We start from the raw sequence: 23,102 nt of genomic DNA, 5'->3' as shown, positions 1-23,102 counted from the left end.
TAAACCAGATCTGTCCACAGGGGAGTTTATTTGATAGGGAGAGTGGAGAGGAGAATGGGCGCGGAAGTACAAAGGAGGGGCAGGGGAGTAGCATCCTTACCTCCTCTCCCCCAGGCCTTCACGTATACGGGTGGGTTGTGGGGCCCAGGCCCCATCCTGCAGTAGTGCATAAGGGCAGAGCTGGGCAGCAAGTCCAAAAGAAGCTCCTGCCAGTGGAAGCAGGTTTTGTGGAGGGGCCCCCTCTGCCCACCTTCCAGCCCCTCAAGGTCACCAGACGTGTTTGGGAGAGGCAGGGAGCTAGGTCACCAGCTTCACCTGGGCAGCCCCTACCCTGCTAGAGTGGCTGAGTTTGATTTGGCTAAGCAGGTGGGGTCCAAATGTTGGCAGGGGAAGGTGGGGGGGGGGAACTACATCCCTTCCAGATTCTGTAGGGGCTGGAGCAAGGGTGCAGGAGTAGGGGTTTAGGAAGCTACCTGCCTGCCCTCAAACTAGGTAGGTACAGCTAGGGTGCAGGAAACAGAAAAGTCTCGGACAAGGAGGCAATGGAAGGAAGCAGGCTCCAGGTCCGAGGCCCCCATTGTGGGACACACAGCAGGGCACAGATAGCTGCGCGGTGAAGCAGGCGCTTGCACTCACCCCTTCAAAGCCAACACCACACACCATAGCAGCTTACACATGCACCCTGGACCACAGCACTAGACACCCAAGCCTTGCTGCCCCAAGACACATGCATGCACACAGGTGCACACGCTGACCCACACAGTCCACACCAGCACATACGAGCACACTGTGTTCGTGAGTTGAAGCCTCCAAGTTGGGAGGGAGCAGATCAAATCTGGGCCTCCTTAGCCTCTGTGTCCTCACCCCAGAGACTCAGGGAAAAGAGGCAGCCTAGGGATGTGGGGGCAAGGGGAGGACACCAAGAGAGACTCCCCTTCCAGACAGCCCCCACCCTCATCATCTGGGCGCGCGAGAGGGGTGTGTCTGTGAGGTTTGTGCAGGGGAGAAGGTGTCTCCGCGGGAAATGTGATGGGAGATCGTAGCCAAGTTCGGCCGTATCTGTGTGCGCGCGTGTGTTCGGGCCGCGGATGCTCGGAACACAGTGCCCACCTGGCATTGTGACAAGTGCAGAGAGGAGAAACGGAAAGGCAGGGTGGAGGAGTGGAAGGACAGACAGCGAGGAAGGCGAGCGAGGTTGGCGCGGAAAGACGGCAAGGCTGACACCCTGCTGGCTTGTCTGTCTGTCTCGCACTCCCGCTCAGTCTGGCGCACTCGCGGGTCGGGCTTCGTCCCCTCCCCCGCCTTGCCTGAAGCCAGATCCGAGTCGGGCCTCCACCCCGGCACCCGCCCCCAACCCTCAGCCAACTTGGATTGGGAGAGCGCGTGTCCTGGATCAGGGAGTCTGTCTGTCCGCTTCCCCCACGCCGTGCAAAGTTGGGACGCTCCGCGCTGGGGGCGGGGCGGGCGCACCGAGCCCCTCGCACTCTGGGACCTTCGCGTCCCGGACCCGGCGCTCCCACTCCAGCCCTGCTGCCCTTACCTGCCTCAGGAGCCACGGGCCAAAGAGCAAGAGAAGCCATTCCGGGAGCAGCCGCATCTTCCCAGGCGGCCAGGCGGGGGGCGGACGGGACGGGTCCCGGGCAGGCCGGAGCCGGGCCTGGGGGCGAGGGGCCCCGGGCTGGCGCGCCGTGGGGTGGCTGCCGGAGCGTCGGGAGCAGGCGGCGCGGCCCGCGGACTGAGCGAGAGGAGCGGAGCTCGGCGCTGGGGGCGGGGCGCGGGCGGGGGAGAAAGTTGGGTCGGACTCGAGCGGGCGGGGGGGCGGGGCTCCGCGTCGCTCCAATCCCGGCCGCGCCCCGCGCGCCCCCTCCCGCCCAGCTGGGGGCACCGAAGGTGACTTTCACCCCGACACGCCCCGGACACGCCCCCAGCCCAGGTGCGAAGCGCAGAGGGTTGCGGGACCTAGGGATGGTTTACCGGAGAGGCTAGGTCTGTGCACCGATGAGGAATGGGGCAGGGCGTGGGGCTCGAGGCTCTGGGACCGTGTCCCCGAAGGGGTGCACGGCGGAGCAGGAGCCCTGGAAGACCAGGGTCCCTCGGTGCTCCGGGCCCCTTTTATGCTCCGGGCTAAGGTGGGTCCGGGGCAGGAGCAGGGCAGGGGACGAGGTGAGGGCGGGCGGGGCCTCGGGGCGGCTGGGGCCGCGCGGCGCTGACGGGGATGGATGGGCGCCCCGCGGCTCATTCGGCCCGGAGATGAGAATCATTGATCACGGACGGAAACCCCATCACGTCTGTCAATAGGGCTGACAAACGGCGCCCGCCGCCCCCACTCCCGCCCCCAAGGCACCTCCGCGATCTCCAGACCCCTCTGCGGGACCGGCCGTTCACTTTTGCCCCTCTCCCCTCACTGCTGACCCCCGCGCGTCCCAGAGCGTCCCTGCTTGGGGGTTGGGCAGGAAGTCCCCTCAGCGTCGCCTGCCCAGCCTCTTGGTGCAATCTCCGTCCCTTCCCTTCCACTGTCCCATCTTTCACCATCAGCTCCTCTCCATCCTTGTCTCCTTCCTCCTCTGTCTCTGTCCTTGTCTCTGTCCTCAGCCCCAGCCTTGTCTCTGTCCCTATCCTCTTGGCTGTTTCTTCATAGGCTCCCTCCTCCCCCTAGTCTCGCTCTCTTCCCTGCCCAGGGAGTCTTCAGCTGTCAGCTGTTGCTATGCACTGAGGCTGTGGCTGAGGTTGTGGTATGACCGACACCTAGACAGTGTGAGATAGGGACAAGCAGAGACATAGAGAGACAGACGCATATCCTGAGACATCAACACACCCCCAGGCATGCACGCAGATGCATTCACAGGGGCAGGCCACACCATGGAGGTGAGCAGAGGCAGAGTGAAACACATTCACACAGAGACCAGCACACACACGCAGACAGGTGCTCACCTAGAGGCACACTGACACACACAGATGGACACTCAGTTTACACACACACAGGAGCACACACAGCCAGAGAGGTAAATGCACACTTGCACCAAGAGACAGACATACCCAGCCAGGTACTCAGGCCCCAACCCCCTTCCTCGCCTTGGCAGAGAGGCAAACGTCCACAGACAGAGATGGACACACACACAGGTGTATGCTGGCACTGGCAGTCCAAAAGACAAGCCCAGGCACATACAAAGAGATACTCGGATACAAGGATGTGACAGACACCAGAAAAGGATCCGTGATGCTGAGAAGATGAGGCAGACACAGAGACAGCCAGAGAGACAGCCAGAAGCCAGGAGGCAGGAACCCGGGTGCAGAAGGGGCAGAGAGTAGAGAGGCTGGAAGAGGCAGGAATGGCCAGGCCCAAGGCCCCAAGGCTTCAGAATCCTGAGCCCAAGTGCCAAGCACAGGGGTTGCCGTGAGGAGGTAGATGGGGGCAGTGGGCATCCCCAGGCCTAAGGTACCCAGGGCAGCAGCCCATCACTAAGGTCCTGATCTTCTGGAGTCCTGACCCACCTCATCTCTTCTCCTTTTGCTAGTCTCAGGTCACCCCCTTCTGTCTCCAGCTACACACACACACACACACACACACACACACACACACAAACACATCCCGACACACACCCCCGCTCCCATCTCTGAGTCTTTGCCTCTGCCCCTGTATCTCTCCATCTCCATATCTCTGTCTCTCATTCTGTCTGTATCAGCCTCTGCCCCTGGTTCTGCCCCTGTCTCTTCTCCATCTCTGTCTCAGACCCCTCTGCTGTCCTTGCCAGGTGAGGAGTTCGAGGACTGCCTCCTAGTAGACACTCTCCTGGCTGGTCCTGGTGGGCAGAGGGAGGAAGCTGACTGGAGGGGCTTGCGTTCCAAGCCGCAGCTGGGGGCCCCTCTTGCTCGGCCCAGGATCTTGAGGCGACAGGCAGAGAATCAGTGGCTCCCCGGGGGCGCCAGATGCACGGCTGGCAGAGGGAGGGAGCGAGGGGGTGGGGCTGGTGGTGGTGGTGGGGGGGAGCAGGCAGGCGCTGAGGGAGGGAGGGGAGCCGGCTGGCTGAGGGTGGAGGGGGTGTGGCATAATAGCCCGAGGGAAGGAAGTGAGAGGCTAGGCTCCGGTCCGCCTGCAGGTGCATAATTAGTGTTGGGGAGGGGGCTGTGCTGGGCTTAAGGGTGAGCGGCGCTGCAGGAGTGCCTACGCCACCTGGTGGACAGAGGAGGCCACAAGCCTCCCTAAGCGATCAACAAGGACGCCCCTTTTCCCTCGCAGGGTCGCTCTTCCCTGGGGCTCTGGGATGCTCCAGAGACAGTGGAGGATCTCAGAACTGGCTTAGAGGCTGAAGCCGGAGGCAAGATCCCAGGGCCAAGAGGGTAGGGGAGGGTTCTTATTTCTAGAGGTGCCTAGACCCATAGCTTCCTTAAGAAAGGAATAAGCTGAGGAAGTTGAACCAGGGAGGGTGGCAGAAAGAAAGGTAGTGCCCTTCTTTGGGTGTTGGGTAACGGTTCTTCAGCTGCTTGCAGATGCCCTCCCTGAGCTCACATTTGCTGTAAAGGGGAGAGTGGTGCTGTAACTCTCAGTCGCCGACACTGTAGAGCCGCGTGACTTTCTGCAAGAGGTTCCCCTCCCCCGGCAAGGGTTTGAGGTAGACTTGGGACCCCTTTGACTGTAGCAGTCCTTTCCTGTCAACCCCTGGGATGTCACAATGATTGGTGATCTGAATCTGTTGGTGGCCAGTGAAGCCTGGCAAACTGGTCTTCTCAGCTCTCCTTCAGTCCAGCCGGCCGCCTCCCCCTCCTCCTGAATCTAGGGTTCTACTCTTGGCATCTGATTAATTAGACTCTGTGAAGATGTTTGCGCTTCAGCAGCAAACTCAGGCACAGAGAGCTGTGTGGGACCACCCTGAAGGATCAGAAAGCCCTTGACAACCCCACTGTGTTCAGTTCTTACAGTGGGATTTCTCACTGTGGGAGATCGTTTTGGGTAGGGCTGGTGGTGCCCTGTAAGCGACAATGCAGAGAAACAGATTTTGGAGTTACTGTCCTAGAGCCACAGGGAATACAAGATCCAGAAAGGTGAAGTCACTGGCCCAAGGTCACACAGCCAGGAGAAGCAGATCTTCCTCATCAAGTCCAGTGCCACCCCCTTCCCCTGCCAGCCAGATGGAGAGGGAGGCAGCTCAGGGAGAAGGGCACTTCTCAAGACCAGACTCCCCAGTCCTGCCTCCAGCACAGAGCATGTCTCCCTCTGGTGGCCGAAGCAGGCAAGCACAGCCCAGCTCACAGAGTCTGACACTCATAGGTAGACACAAATGGCTTTTTTCTTTCTTTCTTTTTTTTTTTTTTACAATTTTATTTATAACAATATCTGTGTTATTTAGTTGTAAAGGAATTCAGCAAAAATTATTAAAACGTTCATGTCCCCAAAGCGGGGCTGCCCGCTTACCCTTTCTTGGTGTGCCCCACTTCCTCCTCATCCCCAGGGGAGGGAGGAGGAGGCTGGGGGACTGTTTACCAAAGAAAGTCTCCAGCCCTGGGAGCCGCGGTGGGGGCACTGGAGAGAGGGAGGGCCTGTCTGGGAGGGGTGTTGAGCATGGCCATCTCAGGTGCCCCTAGAGTTGGGGGCTGGAGCATCGAATGGCATCCCCCAAGAACTAAAAAATTCCATTCTTTCCTTGCTACTTCAGCCAGAGCCAAATCTTCCAGACAGGGGCAGCAAAGGACTCTCCCTCCCCAGAACTGGCCCTCAGAGAGCTGGGAGGGATAAGATGGGGGTGGGGCGAGAGAGGGGAGAGCCTTGACAAAGTGTCTTGAACAGGGAGGGGGGCAGCACCACCAGCTCTCCCAGTGGGGGTGCATTTTGGTGGAAGGTGGGAGGTGGGTACCTGTGAGCCACAGGAGCCCCCAGAGTCCTCCCTGCCCCCCTCCCTGAAGGCAGCATGAGGGGGGTGCTGAGGAGCAGGCAGGAAGGAGGAGAACGGAGAGAGATAATACTGTGCTCGCTTGCTCACTTGCTCACTCACATATAAAAAGTAATTCCTTCATTTTTACATTTATACACCCGGCAGGGCCGAGGAGGGGCTGGCTGGGCAGGAGGGGGCTCGTTGAAGGACTTCTCTGGCAGGGGGCAGGAGGCTCTCTGGGCTGAGTCCAGTGGTCAGGGCCCTATGCCAAGGGGTCCCCTATCTCGTCCTCAGGACCCCGGCCCAGGAGTTCTCGCTTCTCGTCCGTGCTGGCCAGGGAGTGGCGGCTGCCGTGGCCACCCATGTAGAGTGTGGCATACACAGGGTTGGTGAAGTTGGTGGGCTGCAAGGTGACAGAGGGTTCAGGTGGGGCACAGGGGATGGGATCTGTGGCCCAGGCGCCCTACCTCCCCCGCCTCCATTCCATCATCCGACTCCGTACCCTCAGTCACCCCACCCACAGCCTCTTGTCCCTGCCCTGGAAGCCTCCTCCTCTGTCCTCCCAGCTCACCTTGTCAGGGTCCAGTGCAAAGTCAGCATCCAGTAGGCCCCCTACGTCGTCAGGCTCCCCGCCTTCATACATCTTATACGTGGGGTTCCCAATCTCCACATTCATGGCCCCATTGGTCATCCGCTGGTGCTGGAAGCCCTTAGCCCTGGGGAGGCAGGATTATAAGGGGGCAGGGATGATAGGAGGGCAAGGTTAGGGTGATAAATGAATAGCCAGAATTTTCCAGACTCTCCACAACTCACCCTCGGACTCGCCGCTTGTACCAGAAAACCACTCCGGCTACCAGAAGCACCAGCAGGAACAACAGCAGAGGGATGAGGATAGAGGCCATATCTGGAGGGGAGGAGGTGGGAAATTGAGTCAGAGAGGCTCAGGGAAGTGAGGCCCAAATATCCCTGCTCCAGGTCCCTGAAGCTCTGTCTCCCCGTCCCCTGCCACCTACGTCCAGGCTGCTGCTGGCTGACCACCTGCTCCTCACACCGGGGCCCCGCCATGTGGGGTGGGCACCTGTAGACGGGAGGAGCAGAGCTGAGTAGGCATGACCTCCATAGTCATGGCTGCCAGGGGACTGGGAGGGGCCACAGGGTCCCGAGTGTCCCGCTCAGATTTGGGGAGGGGGAGATGGTCTAGGTCTTAGAAAGGCTCAGGTCCAACTCACTGGCACTCAGGCATCATTTTGCTGTTCATGGTACAGGAACCACCATTGCTGCAGTGGCCAACACAGGTCAGACAGCTGGGGGCCACCCGGCCATCAGAGCAGCTGCAGGAAGGAATGACAGGCTGGGTGGACTGGGAGGGGGTGTCTGAGGTGCTGAGGAAGGGGTGGGGCCGGGAGGGGGTGTCGGAAGTGCTAAGGAAGGAGCAGGGCGGGGGCGGGGGCAGGCCAGGGAGCGTGAGGCCAGGGCAGGGCAGAGTCAAGGCCGGGCAGAACCGTGGGGGCAGGCCCCACTCACTTGCAGGTGACGTCCCCACTCTGCTTGTTGACCACACAGGCTCCATCCAGACAGCGGCTGCATTTGTTTACTTCGCACCTCGGCCCCTCAAAGTAGGCGGTGCAGCGGCACTGCCGGGAGCCATCAGCGGCCATCTGGCACGTGCCAAAGTTCTCACAGTAGCTAGAGCACTGCCCTGCAGTTGGGGGGTGGGAGAGGAGGTGCCTCAAGCCCCACCCTCATGAGGGTCCTCCACAGGTTGTGGGTGGGGAGAGCCAGACACTAAGGGGACTCCTAGGTCTTTTAGGTGACTCTCACCTCCTCCTGAGCCCCCTGCTGCCCCCCTCCCCCGTCACAGGTTTAGAGTATAAGGACGTCCCCAAACAGCCTGGCAGGGCACTGCTTTCGCTTGAATAATCCTGATGCCACAGGGCTCACCACCTTGGGAGAAGTGTGCTGACACCTCTACAGGGATGGGGGGGATCACCTAGAGACTGCTTGAGCTGCGAATGGCCTCCCTCCCCAGAATCTGCCTCTTGACCATCACCCTTGGCTCTAGGTCCCCGAGCTCCTGTCATCCCCTCCCTTGGGGCCCAAGGATGGCTCACTCACGGTACTGGCAGCGGTCACCCAGGAAGCCAGGTAGGCATCGGCACTGGGGCTGGTTGCCCTGGTTGACGGTGCAGGTGCTGTTGTTGGCACAGTAGCCCGCACACACCTGCTGGGTGCATTTGGGGCCCGTGAAGCCTGTGGGGCAGCGGCACGTGGGCATGCCTGGCGGGAGAGGATGTGTGAGCGGGACCGTGGCCCACCCAGGCGCCGGCCCCACTGGAGGGGACCAGGGCTGGGAGGCCCGGGTGGAAGGCACGCAGCAGAGGAACGGGGGCACTGGGGCTGTGGGCTGCGGGCAGGAGGGGAGACAGAGGGGGAGCAGGGTGGGACAGGGTCTGGGGATCCGCCCCAGGCGGAACCAGTGGGCTGAGAGGCGGGAGGCTGGGGCTGAGGAGCTGGGCGCAGTCTTGGCGGGAGAACTGAAGGCCGTACCAGAGGGGGAGGCAGCGCAGGTGCCCCCGTTGCGACAGTACTCCCAGCACTGGTCCAGCTCACACTTGTCGCCTGTGTATCGGGGCTGGCAGCGGCACTTGGGCTGCCTCCGTGCATTGAGGAAGCAGCTGCCGCCATTGAAGCACTGCAGGTTACAGGTTCCGGGTCGAGGAGCTGCGGGAAGGACCATCAGGGCACAGAGCCAGGGGAAGAGGGGAACTCAGGGAAGAAGGTCCCGGGGCAGAGGGTGGGGACCTGGGAGGGGCACAAGCATACCATCTGGTGGTGGCGTGGGCGAGGGCACGGCCACACAGGTGCCATTGTCCAGCCGCTTCCCGTTGGGACAGGTACAGACAGGCCCGCTGGGGCTCAGCAGGCAGAGCCACTCACACTTCTTGCGGTCACAGGGGTTGGTCACTGCAGGTGTGGGCAGGGGTGGGAGGATGCTGAGCCTCGTGGACCCAGAATGTCCCTGCCACAATGCCCAGTACCCGAGGCTACAGCCTGGAGACTCTGCCCCCAGGCCTTCCCGGGCTCAGACTGGGCTGTCCCCCTGTGCCTACCTTCAGGCTGTTTGTGTTGGTGGTACAGGACCACATCGGAGGCGTGGCTCAGGCCCCCTGTCAGGTTGATCAAGGGGCTGTGTCCAAACTTATGAATCTTGAAGACACGATTATTAATGTAGGTGACGCCGTAGATGTAATCCTCAAAGACGTCGATGCTGAAGGGGTGACTTAGGCCTGGGGGAGGAGGTAGACTCAGAGGGGACTCAGGCCCTGGTCACTCTCCAGGACACCTGGGCTCCTGTGTCACCTCAAACTCAACACATTCCAAACAAAACTCCCCCCAACCTGTTCCACCTCTTGTGGCCACTACTGGCAAAAGGTCCCATCAGCCCTAGACTTCTGCGGTCAGGAAGGACTACTGTTCCCTCTCCCCACATCTACTAAGCTCCTCCTGCCACCTTTGTTGCTTCCATGCAACTCAATGTCATTGGTAGAATGAATGAATGGGCAAGTGGGCCAGAGGGTGCAGGGCTGGTACACAGGGAGTCCAGTGGGGGTAGGCTTGGAAGGCACTGTAGGACTGTTGGGGGCCAGGATGAGGAGGATGGCAGGTGCTGGGTGAGGCCTTTGGACTCAGTGGGGAGGACAAGAGGCCCGAGGGCAGCGCTGGCTGAGGCTGCTCTAGGATGCTGACCTCGTTTGCTGTCAGCAGCCACGATGGGGTCCGTGCCATTGAGCCGGATGCTGCCGATGACTGAGAGCTTGGCATCTGCCCAGTACAGCCTTTCATTGTGATAATCCACAGCCAGGCCTGAGGGGAGGCAGAGAGCACTGTGAAGGCCCAGCCTCTGCCACCCCAGGCTCGAGGAAAAGCAGAAGTGTCTCCATGTTTGGGACAGCTCTACCCTGTTCCCATGACCACTCCCAGTCACTTCTAGAAAAAGTCTCCATAACTCATTGCCCATCCCAGTCCAAGCCCCTTCTCCTCCAAGCTTTAATGTGACCTCAGGCTCAGCAAACCCACCCCTCCCACACCCCTTGCCCCTGCCTCCACGGACCTGTAGGCCATTGGATGTTGTCCTGTACCAGTGTCTCCCGAAGGGTCCCGTCCATTGCTGCCGTTTCAATTTTGGGGTGATTCCCCCAGTCTGACCAGTACATGGTGCTGGGGAAGGAGAAGAATTGAGCATGGGTAGGACCTGAGGGCTGCCAGAGGAGGCTGAGCGAGATGGGCCACCAGGTTGTGGCTTGGGCATAGAGACTGCTGGGTATTGGGAGGAGAGTGTTCTGTCTACCTCCTCCAGAGAGAACGAGGGGAGTCAGGTCCCTGATCAGGTTAAGGATCTTTTACTCTAAAACTACAAGGTGCCGATCCAGAGACATCAAAGTGGGCAGAGCTGCCCCCTGGAGCAAACAAGCAGCCCAAACTTGGCTGCACATGATGGCCAGGCAAGTGGAGGGCAGGCCCCTGCCCGAGCAGGCCAGCTGGGGATTCTGGGCAAAGGCGGCACCGGGGAGCACCAAAGATGGAGGTGGCCTGAAGGCCCAAGGGCCGGAGGAGGACTCCGACTCCAGGGTGGTCTGGAAGGGGGGGGACACACCTGGGGATGCTGGGCTGCCCCAGAGGCTTCCCTGGCCTTCCCCCCGGGATCCCCGCATACCCTCTCAGCGGGTCCACCACAATGGCGTGTGGCTCGTCGATCATGCCCGAGATGAGCGTCTTGCGGTTCTCGCCCTTCATTTGCGCCACCTCGATCACATCTCGGCCTGAGTCAGTCCAGTACACGTTCCCGGCCACCCAGTCGACGGCGATGCCCCGTGGCATCTTGAGCCCTGAGATCTGAATGGGGGAGGGTGATAATGTCAGGGGCTACCACCTTTTGTCTTCCTGCCCATTATCCCCACCTGCACCTGCCAGCTCGTCCCTGTTAAAAAGTCATCCCAGATCGGGAGCCGGCTCTCTGATTTTGAAGAAGTTCAATGGACACTTACCTTATGGGCCATACCTAGAGCTTTCACATGTTTTGCTGGATGAGATATTATTACCTCGCTCTACTGAGGAACAAAGGCCCAAAGAGGTCAAATAGGTGGCTGAGACTGACACAGTGGATGGCGGTGACAATCAGGAACTGAACGTGACTCTGATGCTGAAGGCCAGTGTGTCCATCGTACCCTGCCACCTTGGGCTGCAATGTGGCAGAGCCAGCTACTGATAATTCTCATTGCTCTGTCCACCTGTCATGCCCACAACATAATCCCGAATGCCTTTGCCCGTCAGTCTCACCCTTTGTCCCCTTCCACTGTCCTTTTCAAACCCTGCTCTGAACCCTCTGCTCTTTGCAGTCTTCCCATCCAATCTGTGGAGATCCCATCCCAGGTGGGGTGCTCACATTGAGGTGGGTGACACCCCGGTCAATCTGTCGCCGGTGGCGGTTGGAAGTGGTGGGAGGTGCGGCAGGTGGCAGGCTGCGGTAAGAGATGGTGCCTGTGTGCCAGTTGGTCCAATAGACACGGCCAGCCTTGACATGGACATCCATGGCATCAATGCGGACACTCTCGTCACCCTGGAAGGCCTGCTCGTAAGCCGAATGGGGGTGACTGGGGAACAGGCTGCGGATCTCGTTGTCATCGGCGATGTATAGGACCTGATACTCAGAGCCTGGAGGGGCAAAAGTCCCGGTGTCAGGTGCAGAAAAAGGCAGGGGCAGGAGGCCAGGGCTGGGGGATGCCAGGCCTGGTGCCGGGATGTGCTCCCTCATCTCCTTCCCTGAGCTGGTCCAATAGGACCCGCTCCTCCAGGAAATCTTCTCTGCCTCTCCAGCCTCAGGGACTTCTGTCTCCTCATTGTCACTGGCTGGCATCACCACACTGTGCTACATGCTGTCTGATATATGCCCGTGGGCACACATGCATGTGGGGGTGTGTGTGCACTGGCACGGAGGGGTGTAGGCACGCACCGGCACGTGAGTGCACCTGGACGTGCGTGGTGGGGCTGTGTATTCATACATGCCCTCGTGTGCACATGGATGTGTGTGCACGGGTGTTTGGGGGGGTGTCTGTACACAGGCAGGTGCAGGTGTGCGTCAGAGCATATACACGTTCCCACCCCCCCAAAAGGTGAATGAGATGATAGTTGTGTTAACTCAATGAAGGGAAACCTTTCACCAGGTGTACATACATCAAATCATCACCTGTTCACACTAAATATCTGACAGTTTTGTCAATTATATCTCAATGAAGCTGAAAATAAGAAGCAAAGGGGCTAGCTACAACGTGATTGTGTGGTGACGCGCGTCTGTGTGCTCTCCTCCTGGGAGTGGCGGGTGAAGAGGCACATGTGGGATATGGGTATGTTGCCCCCACCCCAGACTTCTCCAGATGAACCAGCTCCCCAACCGGCACCCCGTGCACTGATGCCAGCCTCTGTGCTGCTGGCAGCTGGGCCCGTGGGTCTGGGCTCCTGCGCCTGGGCATGGGTGTGCCAAGGGGAGCACGTCCATTCACGTTAGCCCCATTTACACTCTGGTGTTGCATAGCCCCACCCACTCTTTCTGTCCTCTTCCGGCTGGTAGGCTGGTACCTTCGGCCTTGCAGGTGTTGTGAGTCTTCATGAAGTTGCGGGCACAGCTGCAGAGGTGGCCACCCTTGGTGTTGTTGCAGAGCTGCGAGCAGGTGCCGAAGCGCAGGCACTCATTGATGTCTGAGGGTTACAGGGGAGGGTCATGGAGAGTCCCAGGTTTCTTCCCGCCCCCTCTGAGTCCCGCCTTCTTACCTTGGCATCCGGGCTGGCCTGGCACAGTGTGGAAGCCCGAGCGGCAGGCGCAGTAGGCGGCTTTCTCGGTGCGCACGCAGCGTGCCTCATCCCCGCAGATGCTGGCGTTGGTGGCGCAGCTGGTCAGCTTGGGGTCTGTGGGGGACAGAGTGGGCCCTCTCTCCTGAGCCACCCTGGGCTTGGGCCTGGGTTCTCTGGCCCTCCGCAGGCCCCCCGCCGCCAGTTCCTTAGCACGCAGGGCTCACCGATGCTGCAGTCCTCCTCATCAGAGCCGTCCCCGCAGTCATCGAACATGTTGCAGCGCAGCGAGGAGGACAGGCAGCGCTGGTTCCGGCACAGAAACTCCTTCTTGTCTTTGCAGTGGGGGGTCTGGGCCGTGGGGGGCTCTGGGGAAGGTGGGGGCTTCAGATCTGGATATTCACCACCCCGGGGCCTCCTCCCACAGCCCCCTCCCAACCCCCTGTTCCCCCACTGTGTCTGGGGCTGTTTGTCAAGCTTCAGGGGATGCTCCACCTCAAGACCTAGGGCACCGGGCAGCCTCCCTGCCTTCCTCAGAAACCTCTCTCTCCCAAGGAAAGGCCCCCAGACTCCCCACAATGGATACTACTCCCCCCCCTCCCCGAGTTTCCACCTGGCCCGCCGCCACCCACTGTGCAGTACCCAAACTATCACCCCCGCCCCGCCAGGCTGCTTCCACTGGCCTCCTGCTCACCACAGTCCTCCTCATCAGTCCCATCCCCGCAGTTGTCTGTGCCATCGCATTGGCGCCCGATCCACAGGCAGACGCGGTCATTCTTGCAACGGAAGGGCCGGTTAGGAGGGCACACAAACCTGGCTGCAGGGGTGGGAGGGGACAGAGCCAGAATCAGCCTTGGGGGCGGGCCTGCAGCGCCCGGGGAGCATGAGAGCGCCGCCCCCCGCCCTGGGCCCCGCCCCCCCAGCCTCACCGCACTCCTCCGGGTTTTCGTCTGAATTGTCCCCGCAGTCGTCCTCGCCATCGCACTTCCACGCCAGCGGCTTGCACAGCGTGTTGTTGCACTGGAACTCGTCCAGGGGGCAGGTCCGCACTGGGCGCCGGGGGCGTGCAAAGAGCCAAAAATGAGCCCTGAGCCCCAGGCTGGCTGCTGGGGGGCAGGATCTTGCCCAGGCCCTTCCCACCACAGGAGGTGGCCCAGAGGGGTCACCAGGCAAGCAGTGGTACAACCAGAATGAACCCAGGTCTCCTACCTTTATACCTGCTGGGCAGCTGAGCAGAACTGCCTCCTCTGGTATTTAGGGGAGAAGAGGCCTTTTTGGGGAAGTGTGTACACAGAGGCCAAGAGTGCCCTCTTTCTCTAGTGGTTGTAGCAGGGCACTGGGGCCTACTGTAGTTCATGGCAGGCAGAAAGGAGGAGCACTGGGCTGGGAGTCAGGAGACCCAGGTTCCAGACTATCAAGGCAGAGCCAGGATGTCTGTCCTCATTGTTGGGTGGGTCTCTGCTCTAAGTCCCAGGCTTCTCTTACCCAAGCTTCACAGTGTGGCCTCGGGCCACTGAGCCCAGCCAGGTTAGCCAGGGGCAGGCACTGTCTCGTTGCTCCCGGAAAGCAAAGTGAACAAGGACTCTGTTTGTCAGGGCAGCTGATTGCCCTGTAGGAACTTGTGGGGTGGAGTCTGGGTGGACACAGCCAACAGGTTTCTGCTGGATTTTGGTCCAACTGGCCCCTTGACTAAGTGCCGTTGTGGAGGGAACAACCTGTCCCAACGTGTACCCAGAGGCCCTGTGTGTTGTTCACTGCTATATCCCCAACGCCTAGAACGGTGCCTGACACATGGCAGGTGCTTAAGAAATATTTTTTGTATGAACAATGACTACAGAAGACAAAGAATGAGGTGAATGACTGGGCCACATGGTGGGGTGGGGGGTGGTGGCAGGGCCTCACCACCAGTGCCACAGGCTTCCTCATCACTGCCGTCCATGCAGTCGGCATCCGCATCACAGCGCCAGCGCAGAGGGATGCAGTGACCACTCTTGCACTGGAACTGGTCCATGTCACATCGGGGAGTGCAGTCTTTCTGCGGGCACAGGAGCAAGCATCCTGGTCAGATCGGGGCACCCCTGTAGCTCTGTCCTGATTCTTCTGAGGCCATCCCTCCCTCCTTCTCCTCTCCCTACACACCTCGTCTGAGCCATCTGCACAGTCATGGTCCCCATCGCATTTCCAGCGCCCAGCAATGCAGCGGCCATTGGCACAGGAGAACTCGCTCTCAGAGCAGGGCCGAGGGGCTGGAGAAGGACAGGGGAGAAACACGCCCCAGGAGGGTGGGCACAGGGACTCAGCCCTTGGAGTATCTCCAGCCCTTGGCAGAACAATACCACCCGTCCTTGTGTCCCTGAAAGCCACAGTTGACTGGCATAATGACCACGCCAGCCAACTGGCTGCCCTCATGGGATCAGCTGGGTACAGAGGAGGCTCACACTTACCCCTCTGGGGCAGATACACGAGAGAGGGCATGGGTCCCTGGTTCTGCCCTAGGGACAGACTGTGTGCGGGGGGTCGAGGGGAACAGGAGAGGGAAAAGACCACTAAGACAAGCACCAGGGTTTAGGGAGAGGCCAGTAAAGGATGATGGGCTGAGGCACAGCACGGGGACGGACGGGTGGGCTCTGGGGCAGTGGCAGGGAGTGTGGTGAGAGCAGGGGCACATCAGAGACACCTACCTCTGCAACCCCAAGAGGACAGTGTGAAAATGGAGAGAAACATGAGATGAGGTGAAATGGCACAAACTCAAATACACGACATGGAGTGGGGTGGGGTGGGGTGAGCAGGGAGGGGGCACCTGACCCCCAGCCCTGGGAGGCAGCCACCTGTGCCGGCCAGCCTGGTGGGGACAGGGGTGCTGAGAAGGGAGGAGCCCCAGGTCTGTGGGGGTGGGGCGGGGCAGGGGGGTGGGGGGACATACTGCAGCTCTCCTCGTCTGAGTTATCCCCACAGTCGTTGTCATAATCGCACTGCCAGCGCCCTGGCACGCAACGGTTGTTCTTGCAGCGGAACTGGTAGGGCTCACAGGTGCGCTCGTCTGGGGAGGCAAGATTGGGAGGCAAACATCGGGGCAGTCAGGGACAGAGCGGGGACAGGCCCGAGGGTTTCAGACAGGCATGGGCAGGATGGCCAGGAGTGGGAGAAAGATCAGCGGGGGGAGGCCAAGCAGTGTTCTGAGATTCGAGAAGGTTATGGGGCCCAGTGGGACATGAGTGGGAGGAGCCGCTTGGGGGAGGGGATTAACGGAGCCCCCTCTGTTAGGCGGGCAGAGAAGATTCTGCGCGGGTATGTGCCAAGGAAGTGCCGGTGGAGGCAGGGACGGGGAATCAGACAGGGGGTGGTGGTCAGGGGAAGCCGAGTGCCAGGCGGCTTGAGCCCCAGTCAGCAGGTGGCCTGAGTCCTGTCCAGGCCGGATGCCTTCCCCTGAGAGCGGGGTCTGGGGAAGCTCACCACACTCCTCCTTCGGCTCGTCGGAGCCGTCCCCACAGTCGTCCTCTCCATCACACTTCCAGCGAGCGGGGATACAGCGGCCGGAGTCCTTGCAGCGGAACTCATCCACTCCACAGGTCATCTGGGCTGCAAGGGGGCAGCTGGTGGTGAGGGGGAGGATCCTTGCAGGAGCGCGCCGGGAGGGCAATGCAGTGGCCGCTGGTCACCCGGGGTGGGGATGAGGTGGGAACAGCAGACGCAGTGGAGGGAAGGTGGGCTCTGGGGGCACCAGGCAACTCACTGCAGTTGGCAGGCTCATCGCTGCCATCCACGCAGTCATTGTCCCGGTCACAGACCCAGACTCGGGGGATGCAGCGCTTGGTGATGGAGCACTGGAACTGGTTGGGGGCACAGGTCACTTCGGCTGCAGGGTAGGGGGAGAGAATGAGGACCTGCCCATTTTTCCCCCACCACAGTTTGAGATCACCGTCTTCTTCCTCTTCCAAGCCCTGGCCCTGGTCCCACTAGAAATTTCTTAGGAGAAAGGGACAGTTTATCTCCAATTTTGGTGCTTTTTGTTTTCTGAATCTTCACCTTTTCCCAGCAAACCAAGTCATACCCTGTATAATTTATGTCACCCATCTAATAACATTACTTGACAGCCACATGGCCCAGAGAAGCGGTGGGTAGACTTCAGTGTGCAGTGTGTTTCTGTGTCTGTTTCCCCGCCACCCCGCTCCCTGCCCACAGCCCCGGGCACTCACGGCAGTCCCTCTCGTCCTCCCCGTCTCCACAGTTGTCCTGCCCATTGCAACGGAAGATGCCGGGGATGCAGCGGTTGGTGTTGGTGCACTTGAACTGACTGGGCAAGCAGACGTGGATATCTGTGGGAGGTGGGGAGGAGGGTGAGGTAACTAATGGGGGGTAGAGGATTCAGGAGCAGTGAGGGGGCACCTCATCCCCTCAGTGGGAGCATGCAGGTTCAGGGCCTAGAGCAGCAGGAGTCCAGCCTGGAGAGGAGGCTGCTGTGGGCTGAGCTTCCTTGTCCTTGGAGTTTAGTAGGAAACCTCCAAGTTCCGGGGAAGGAGAAAGGGGGAGGGAGGAGGGCAGACAGTGGCTGGGCAGCCCTTTACCGCAGTTGGCCTCGTCACTGTTGTCCTGGCAGTCGTTGTCCCCGTCACAGATGAAGGCAGGGTTCGTGCAGATGCCTGTTGAGCACTGGAACTGTCCTGGGCGGCACTTGAATTCGGCTGCCAGGAGGGGAGCCACAGAGTCAGAAAGGCTGGGGCTAGGCATGGCCACTCAGAGCCTGGAGAGTCAGGCTGCCCCCGGTGCAGGACCCTCTTGCCACCCCTGCTCTGGGCACTTACGACAGTCCGGGGGCTCGTCTGAGTGGTCCCCACAGTCGTCCTCTGTGTCACATTTCCACCAGAAGGGGATGCACTTGTCGTTCTTGCACACAAACTGGAGGGCAGGTGGGGGCAAGAGGGGTTGGTGGGGGTCTGGGGAAACTCAGGAGACTTTCTTTTGGGGGGCTGCGATGTTTCAAAGAAGCGGGAGGACCAGGGTAATTTGTGGAGGTGCTGAGCTGGATGGAAGGTTGGGATATGATGAGTGCGGGAAGGCCAGGTGATGGGGTATCTGTGTGGGGGTCAGGGTGGGGGGTGCTGGTAAGGGAGGGTCAGGGTTAGGGTGTGGGGGTGTTTGTGTGAGGTGACAGGTATAAAAATATTGCTGTGGGGAGACAAGAGGTAGGCAAGAAATGTGGGGGTGTTAGCGTGGGAAAACCAGATGCGTGAGGACATTAGAGCGGGTGTTGGGGTCCGAGGAGGAGTGGAGGTTGGGGGAACGAGGCATTGGTGAATGGGGGTCAAGGGGAAGAGCCTCACCTGACTTGCTGTGCAGTTGGACACACAGGTGCGCCCATCGCTGCCCAGGTAGAAGTTGGTAGGACAGGCACATTTGTGGCCCCCACCGGGGGACAGTAGGCACAGGTTGCTGCAGCCGCCATTGTTGACCTTGCACGGATGATTGGGCACTGCCAGAGAGAAAGTGGCTAACGGGCAGCCGACTGGACCCAGTATATGGGCCAGGGCCCCCTGAGCCACTGCCCTCTGGCAGAATGAGGGCGGCACTCACTGATGCCACATTTTCTGGTCTTCTGAAGGCTGCCTAGCCCACTCTATTCTGGACAGAGGCAGGACAGATCCAAATCCTACTCCTTTAGGAAGGAGCTGAAGCCAGAGAAGGGAGATGACTCTTCTTGAGGTCCCAGGATCAGGCCAGCCCTGCAGCCTCATATGCTGCCTCACCTGTGCCCTCCCTCGGGTACAGCCCGCCTGCCTTTGGGGTCCTGCCTTGGCGGTCCACACCTGGACGCACCCTACTTGACTGGCCTCAGGGGCTTGCTGCTACAAGACTCCTGGGATGGACCCAGGCTGGGCTGCAGCTCCTGAGAGCCTGTTGATAGCCTCCCTAATTTCCCAGTGTCTGGCAAGCACTGCTCAGGCAGTGCTAGAGAAGAACCAATCCTGCTGGGCCATATCCTTCCCCGGGGGCCCTGCATGCCAGGCTCACTCTTTGCTGGCTCCCACCCCTTGACTGCTCACCATCTGGCTGGCGCAGGGCGTGGAAGACATGCAAGTCCATGGGCCGGTGCAGGGTGCTGATGAGGAGTGTCTTGTTGGTGCCCGTGGTCTTGTGGGCTCGGTTGATGGACTTTGTCTCCCAGTCGGTCCAGTACACGTAGTCCTCAAACAGGGTCAGTGCGAAGATGTGTGGGATGTCCTGGCTCAGCACTGCAGACGGGGAGGGAATGGGCCCAGCAGCCGGTTAGCGCCTTCCCTACTGGACATCCTTAACCCTACAATAACCCTGTGAGGTGGGCGCCAGCCCCCGTTCCAGATGGTTAAGTGGCTTCCCAAGGTCGCACAGCTAAGTGGCAAAGCTGGAACTCAAACTCAGGCCTTTCTGACAGCAGGTTCCTGCTCTGTAATATTAGAGGATGCCCTGTGCCGAAGCACCCCAACCCCAGGCATCCTACTCCTGTCTTTCTCGGGGCCCCGAACTGTGCATGAGAAGTAACTTCTCTTTCTCCTTCAGATGGTGGCCTCATGCCTGGGCTTGTCCAGGGGGCGTACATCGGGGTGCTCTGGATCCCCGTTCTGAGATCCCCATTCTCAGGCCATGCTGTCTGACTTTTAACCTTATTCTTGCCCCAAAGGCCTGATCCTCTGTAGCTCCAGACCCCACCCCCGACCCCCAGAGCTGCTGTGCCCAGGCAGCCTCACTGGCACACTGACCGACGTGGCGATTAGAGCCATCCAGGCTGGCAAACTCGATGTAGTCCTCACGGGCATCAGCCCAGTAGATGCGTTCGGTGACGTAGTCCAGTGTCAGGCCGTTGGGCCACGTGATCTTGGTGTCCACGATGACACTACGGCCAGACCCATCCATGCCTATCCGGCCGATCAGTGAGTGGTCACCCCAGTCTGTCCAGTACAGGTACCTGGCAGGTGGGTGGGCAGTGAGCCCCAAGAGATCCAGCGACTGGTCCCACCAAGAGCCTGCAGGGAGGCTGGGCCTGGATGCCTGAGCATACTGCTTGCTTCAGGGGCTCCCCCAACCCTCCTTGCCCTCGTACCCATTCTGCACGTCCACCACCAGAGCTCTGGGCTCACGGAGGCCAGAGCTGACCAGCACCGTCCGATAGGCCCCGTTGAGCTTTGATACTTCAATGGTGTCCCGACCTTTGTCGCACCAGTACAGGTTGCCACCCACCCAGTCCACAGCCAGCCCGTCAGGGTTGCTGAGGCCTGTCCGGTGCAGCACCTATGGGCAGAGGCAGGGAAAGAAGAGCTCTGGATGACCAGGGGTATGACCCTCAGTCTCTCAGGGGGCCCAGCACCCCCCCAACTGTGAAGTAGAGCTTCCTCCCCCAGCTTGCAGGGAGGACAATGGATGGAAAACGCCCAGGCCCAGGCCTAGTGTCAGCTGAGGCTATAGGAGAGGGGTCTCCAGAGGAGAGCTCCTGCACCCCAAACCCCACAGTGCCTAGGGGCGTGAATTTAAGAGAGGGCAGCCATAAGGGGGAAGCTACTGATAATGAGGGAAAAAGCAGGAGGAATCTCCTAGACCTCACTCTCTGAGCTTGGAGCAGAGGAAGAAGCCAGGACAAACAGAGTTAGGCAGTGACTTCGTGGGGAAGGAAGAGGAGGAAATAATTCAGTGGGATGCGATGGGTGAGGGGGAGATGGCCTTGAAACACAGTGAGCCCTCTGGGGAGGGGCACTGCAGCTGGATCTCTGGCCCCCGAAGCCTAGTTTGTCTGCTGAGGAGTGGGCTGCCCCTGGCCTCACCTGCACATTGCTTCCGTTAAGGTGCATCCTTCGGATCATGCTGCCCTGGGTTGTCACGTCTGTCCAGTAAATCATCTGCTCTCGGTAGTCAAAGTCCAAGGCGACAGCGTTGTTCAGGCCCTGGGTGTGGGGGGTGGGGGATGACTACAGAGTCAGGACGCCGGTGGCTGGAGGAGTGAGTAGGAGGTGACGAACATGGGCCCAAGGGGGGAGGATGAGGGGGCTGGGCGGGGAAGGGAAGATAGCTCTGGGCCTGGGGACAGGGGTGGGGGTGAGGAGGGCCGGCTCTGGCACCTGCTTCAACAGCGTGTAGTTGGAGCCGTCCAGGTTGAGCTTGCGCAGGTAGTACCGGTTGGCAAAGATCAGGAATGGCTCCTCATCTGGAGACAGAGCGTCCTGGTTCAGCTGCCAGCTGGGGCATGTTCTGGCACCCCCGGTCCCCAGCTGCCTGAGCCATCCGACCCCCTCCATGCGCCCGTCTCACCAGTCACCGCTTTGCAGCTGTGGGGGTCGCCGCTGCGGGGGGCGTAGCCCTCTACACACAGACACTTGTAGCTGCCGTGCGTGTTGATGCAGCGCTGGCTGCAGGGGAAGGTCGAGCTGCACTCATCCACATCGGCACACGTCCGGCCGTCATCCTTCAGGCGGAAGCCGGGGCGGCAGCGGCACTGCAGGCACAGGGAGGCTTGGGCTGGGGAAGGGGCTGTGGTCGGAGCCTCTCGCCCTGGAGCCTAGAGCTCTGGTTCCCTCCACCCCGGGGGCTGGCTGGCTCCGCTGGGGAAGCCCAGCCTTGAGGGGTGGGAGGCAGGCAGCAAACAGATACTGAGCCATCTGGCTCTCACTGCAGCTAAGCCACTGCAGTGACCGATGACCACCCGGTTTCTGTCCCCAGAGGTCAATGCTCAGGCCTCATCTTATGTGACCTGTGAGCATTATCTGACAGAGCTGGTGGTGCGCCTCCTCCAAGGTTTTCCTCACACGGTTCTTCTCCCACGCCAGCGGCTGCCCCTTCTCAGGCTCCTCTGCCAGTCCCCCATCACCTCCCTACCACTGGTGTGGCCGAGCACAGGCCATCTACACGCGCTCCATTGGGGAGCCTATCCAGACTCATAACTCCCAGATTCTGGGCTCCTGTCTGGCCTCTCCCTTGACCTGCACACCTGGACTTTGGCGCCTGCCTGACATCTGCACACCCCTCCCTCTCCTGTAGCCCTTGCTGGCCCTACTTTCCAAGGGGATGCAGAACCCAACCAAGTAAAGGTTTTGATTTTGTTCCTCTGCTGTGTCCCCAAGTGCCCAGAGCACTGCCTGGCAGAGTAGGTGCCGAATGAGCCCTTGTTGAATGAACGAACAAATGAACGGACGAGGGGTGGAGAAAGGAGCTCCCGCCAGTCTTGGGCGAGTGGAAGCTCCCACTCCGGGGTGGGGCACACCTTGAAGCCAATCTTGAGGTCCTCGCAGTCCTGGCTGCAGCCACTGAGCTTGCGGCTGAGACACTCGTTGACATGGCAGCCGCGCTCATCTGAGCCGTCACCACAGTCATCCTGGCCGTTGCAGAGCAGCGCCTCGGCCACACAGCGCCCGCTGCTGCACAGGAACTGCGAGGAGGCGTTGCACTTGTGCTCTGCAAGGGGTGGGGAGGGCAGGTCAGGGGGGCCATTGGGCCAGGGATGGAGGGTGGGGAGGGGGCCGTGCATCGGGCCCACCTGGGCTGGTGCAGTGTGGGTTCTTGGGGGCCTCGTCGCTCTGGTCGTGGCAGTCATTTTCCCCATCGCACTCCCACTGGCGGGAGCTCAGACAGCGCCCATTGGCACAGCGGAACTCGTTGGGGCCACACGTTGGGTACTCTGGGGGAGGAGGGGCCGGGTGAGTTTGGGAGCTTGGGCATAGGGAGGGCAGGGCGCACCCCTGGTGCCACCCCCAGGGAGGCCCCGGGCTCACCACACTCCGGGGACTCGTCGGAGCCATCGGCGCAGTCACGGTCATGGTCACATACGAAATGCTTAGGGATGCACTGGCGATTTTGGCACATGAACTCACGGTCATCACAGGTGCTGTTGTACACTACGGACAGAGACAGACATGGCCCCTCAGCTCCCCCTGACTAGCTGATGACTGTCACACGGGACCTTGGTGGGGTCTGAGTGGCAGAGTGGACAGAGAGCACTGGATGGAGGGTCCAGACACCCATGTGGGTTGTAGACAGGGCTCTGCCACTGACTACCCGAGGGACCCCTGCTGAAGCACTTCCTCTCCTTGATTTCAGTTTTCCCTACTGCAAAGAGAGACTGTGGCTGCTTGCTGCCCGCCCCACTCCTCATGGCCCCTGCCACTCACAGCAGCCAGCCGCGATGCTCTCGTCGGCACCGTCAGCACAGTCCTTGTCACCATCACAGAGCCAGCGCTCGGGGACACACACATGGGTGCCCGGGCAGGAGAAGGAGGAGGGGCCGCACGTCTTGCCTTCTGTGGGGGGAACAGGGAGCCGCTGGGAGCAGGCACAGCGGGCCGGGCAGCGGGGGTGACATTCCCACCACTGTGCCGTCCATCCCTCCCGTAGTAGGGTATGTGCACGTGTGGGTGGCATGGGGGGGGGGGGGGG

General features: G+C 60.5%; 2 protein-coding genes across 3 annotated transcripts in view; both read right to left on the bottom strand.

Annotated features, from left to right (window-relative positions):
* Positions 1–1,641, bottom strand: part of NXPH4 (neurexophilin 4) — a 9,195-nt gene extending 7,554 nt beyond the window's left edge. The window contains exon 1 of the mRNA XM_049625762.1: positions 1,541–1,641. Within this exon, the coding sequence (XP_049481719.1) occupies positions 1,541–1,597 (57 nt within the window). The 5' untranslated portion in view covers positions 1,598–1,641. The remainder of the gene's footprint in view (positions 1–1,540) is intronic.
* A 3,727-nt stretch (positions 1,642–5,368) lies between these two features.
* Positions 5,369–23,102, bottom strand: part of LRP1 (LDL receptor related protein 1) — an 82,511-nt gene continuing 64,777 nt past the window's right edge. For both annotated transcript variants that reach the window (XM_049625760.1, XM_049625761.1), the window contains 38 exons: positions 22,838–22,966; positions 22,442–22,564; positions 22,207–22,347; positions 21,934–22,124; positions 20,985–21,168; positions 20,795–20,880; positions 20,501–20,620; positions 19,786–19,973; positions 19,445–19,650; positions 18,752–18,940; positions 18,032–18,180; positions 17,513–17,606; positions 17,276–17,392; positions 16,907–17,026; positions 16,444–16,566; positions 16,164–16,289; positions 15,634–15,750; positions 14,850–14,956; positions 14,613–14,745; positions 13,640–13,759; positions 13,405–13,527; positions 12,938–13,078; positions 12,693–12,827; positions 12,501–12,620; positions 11,311–11,579; positions 10,582–10,760; positions 9,979–10,085; positions 9,615–9,731; positions 8,978–9,154; positions 8,691–8,831; positions 8,415–8,588; positions 7,983–8,144; positions 7,392–7,566; positions 7,097–7,198; positions 6,881–6,945; positions 6,681–6,771; positions 6,439–6,583; positions 5,369–6,270 (listed from right to left, as the gene is read on the bottom strand). In XM_049625760.1, the coding sequence (XP_049481717.1) occupies positions 6,130–6,270; positions 6,439–6,583; positions 6,681–6,771; positions 6,881–6,945; positions 7,097–7,198; positions 7,392–7,566; positions 7,983–8,144; positions 8,415–8,588; positions 8,691–8,831; positions 8,978–9,154; positions 9,615–9,731; positions 9,979–10,085; positions 10,582–10,760; positions 11,311–11,579; positions 12,501–12,620; positions 12,693–12,827; positions 12,938–13,078; positions 13,405–13,527; positions 13,640–13,759; positions 14,613–14,745; positions 14,850–14,956; positions 15,634–15,750; positions 16,164–16,289; positions 16,444–16,566; positions 16,907–17,026; positions 17,276–17,392; positions 17,513–17,606; positions 18,032–18,180; positions 18,752–18,940; positions 19,445–19,650; positions 19,786–19,973; positions 20,501–20,620; positions 20,795–20,880; positions 20,985–21,168; positions 21,934–22,124; positions 22,207–22,347; positions 22,442–22,564; positions 22,838–22,966 (5,327 nt within the window). In that variant the 3' untranslated portion in view covers positions 5,369–6,129. The remainder of the gene's footprint in view (positions 6,271–6,438; positions 6,584–6,680; positions 6,772–6,880; positions 6,946–7,096; positions 7,199–7,391; positions 7,567–7,982; positions 8,145–8,414; positions 8,589–8,690; positions 8,832–8,977; positions 9,155–9,614; positions 9,732–9,978; positions 10,086–10,581; positions 10,761–11,310; positions 11,580–12,500; positions 12,621–12,692; positions 12,828–12,937; positions 13,079–13,404; positions 13,528–13,639; positions 13,760–14,612; positions 14,746–14,849; positions 14,957–15,633; positions 15,751–16,163; positions 16,290–16,443; positions 16,567–16,906; positions 17,027–17,275; positions 17,393–17,512; positions 17,607–18,031; positions 18,181–18,751; positions 18,941–19,444; positions 19,651–19,785; positions 19,974–20,500; positions 20,621–20,794; positions 20,881–20,984; positions 21,169–21,933; positions 22,125–22,206; positions 22,348–22,441; positions 22,565–22,837; positions 22,967–23,102) is intronic.

The sequence above is a fragment of the Panthera uncia genome, chromosome B4 (assembly GCF_023721935.1).
Source record: "Panthera uncia isolate 11264 chromosome B4, Puncia_PCG_1.0, whole genome shotgun sequence".
Taxonomy (NCBI): domain Eukaryota; kingdom Metazoa; phylum Chordata; class Mammalia; order Carnivora; family Felidae; genus Panthera; species Panthera uncia.
Note: the sequence above shows the minus strand (reverse complement) of the source record. Positions and strands in the feature narration are given on the sequence as shown.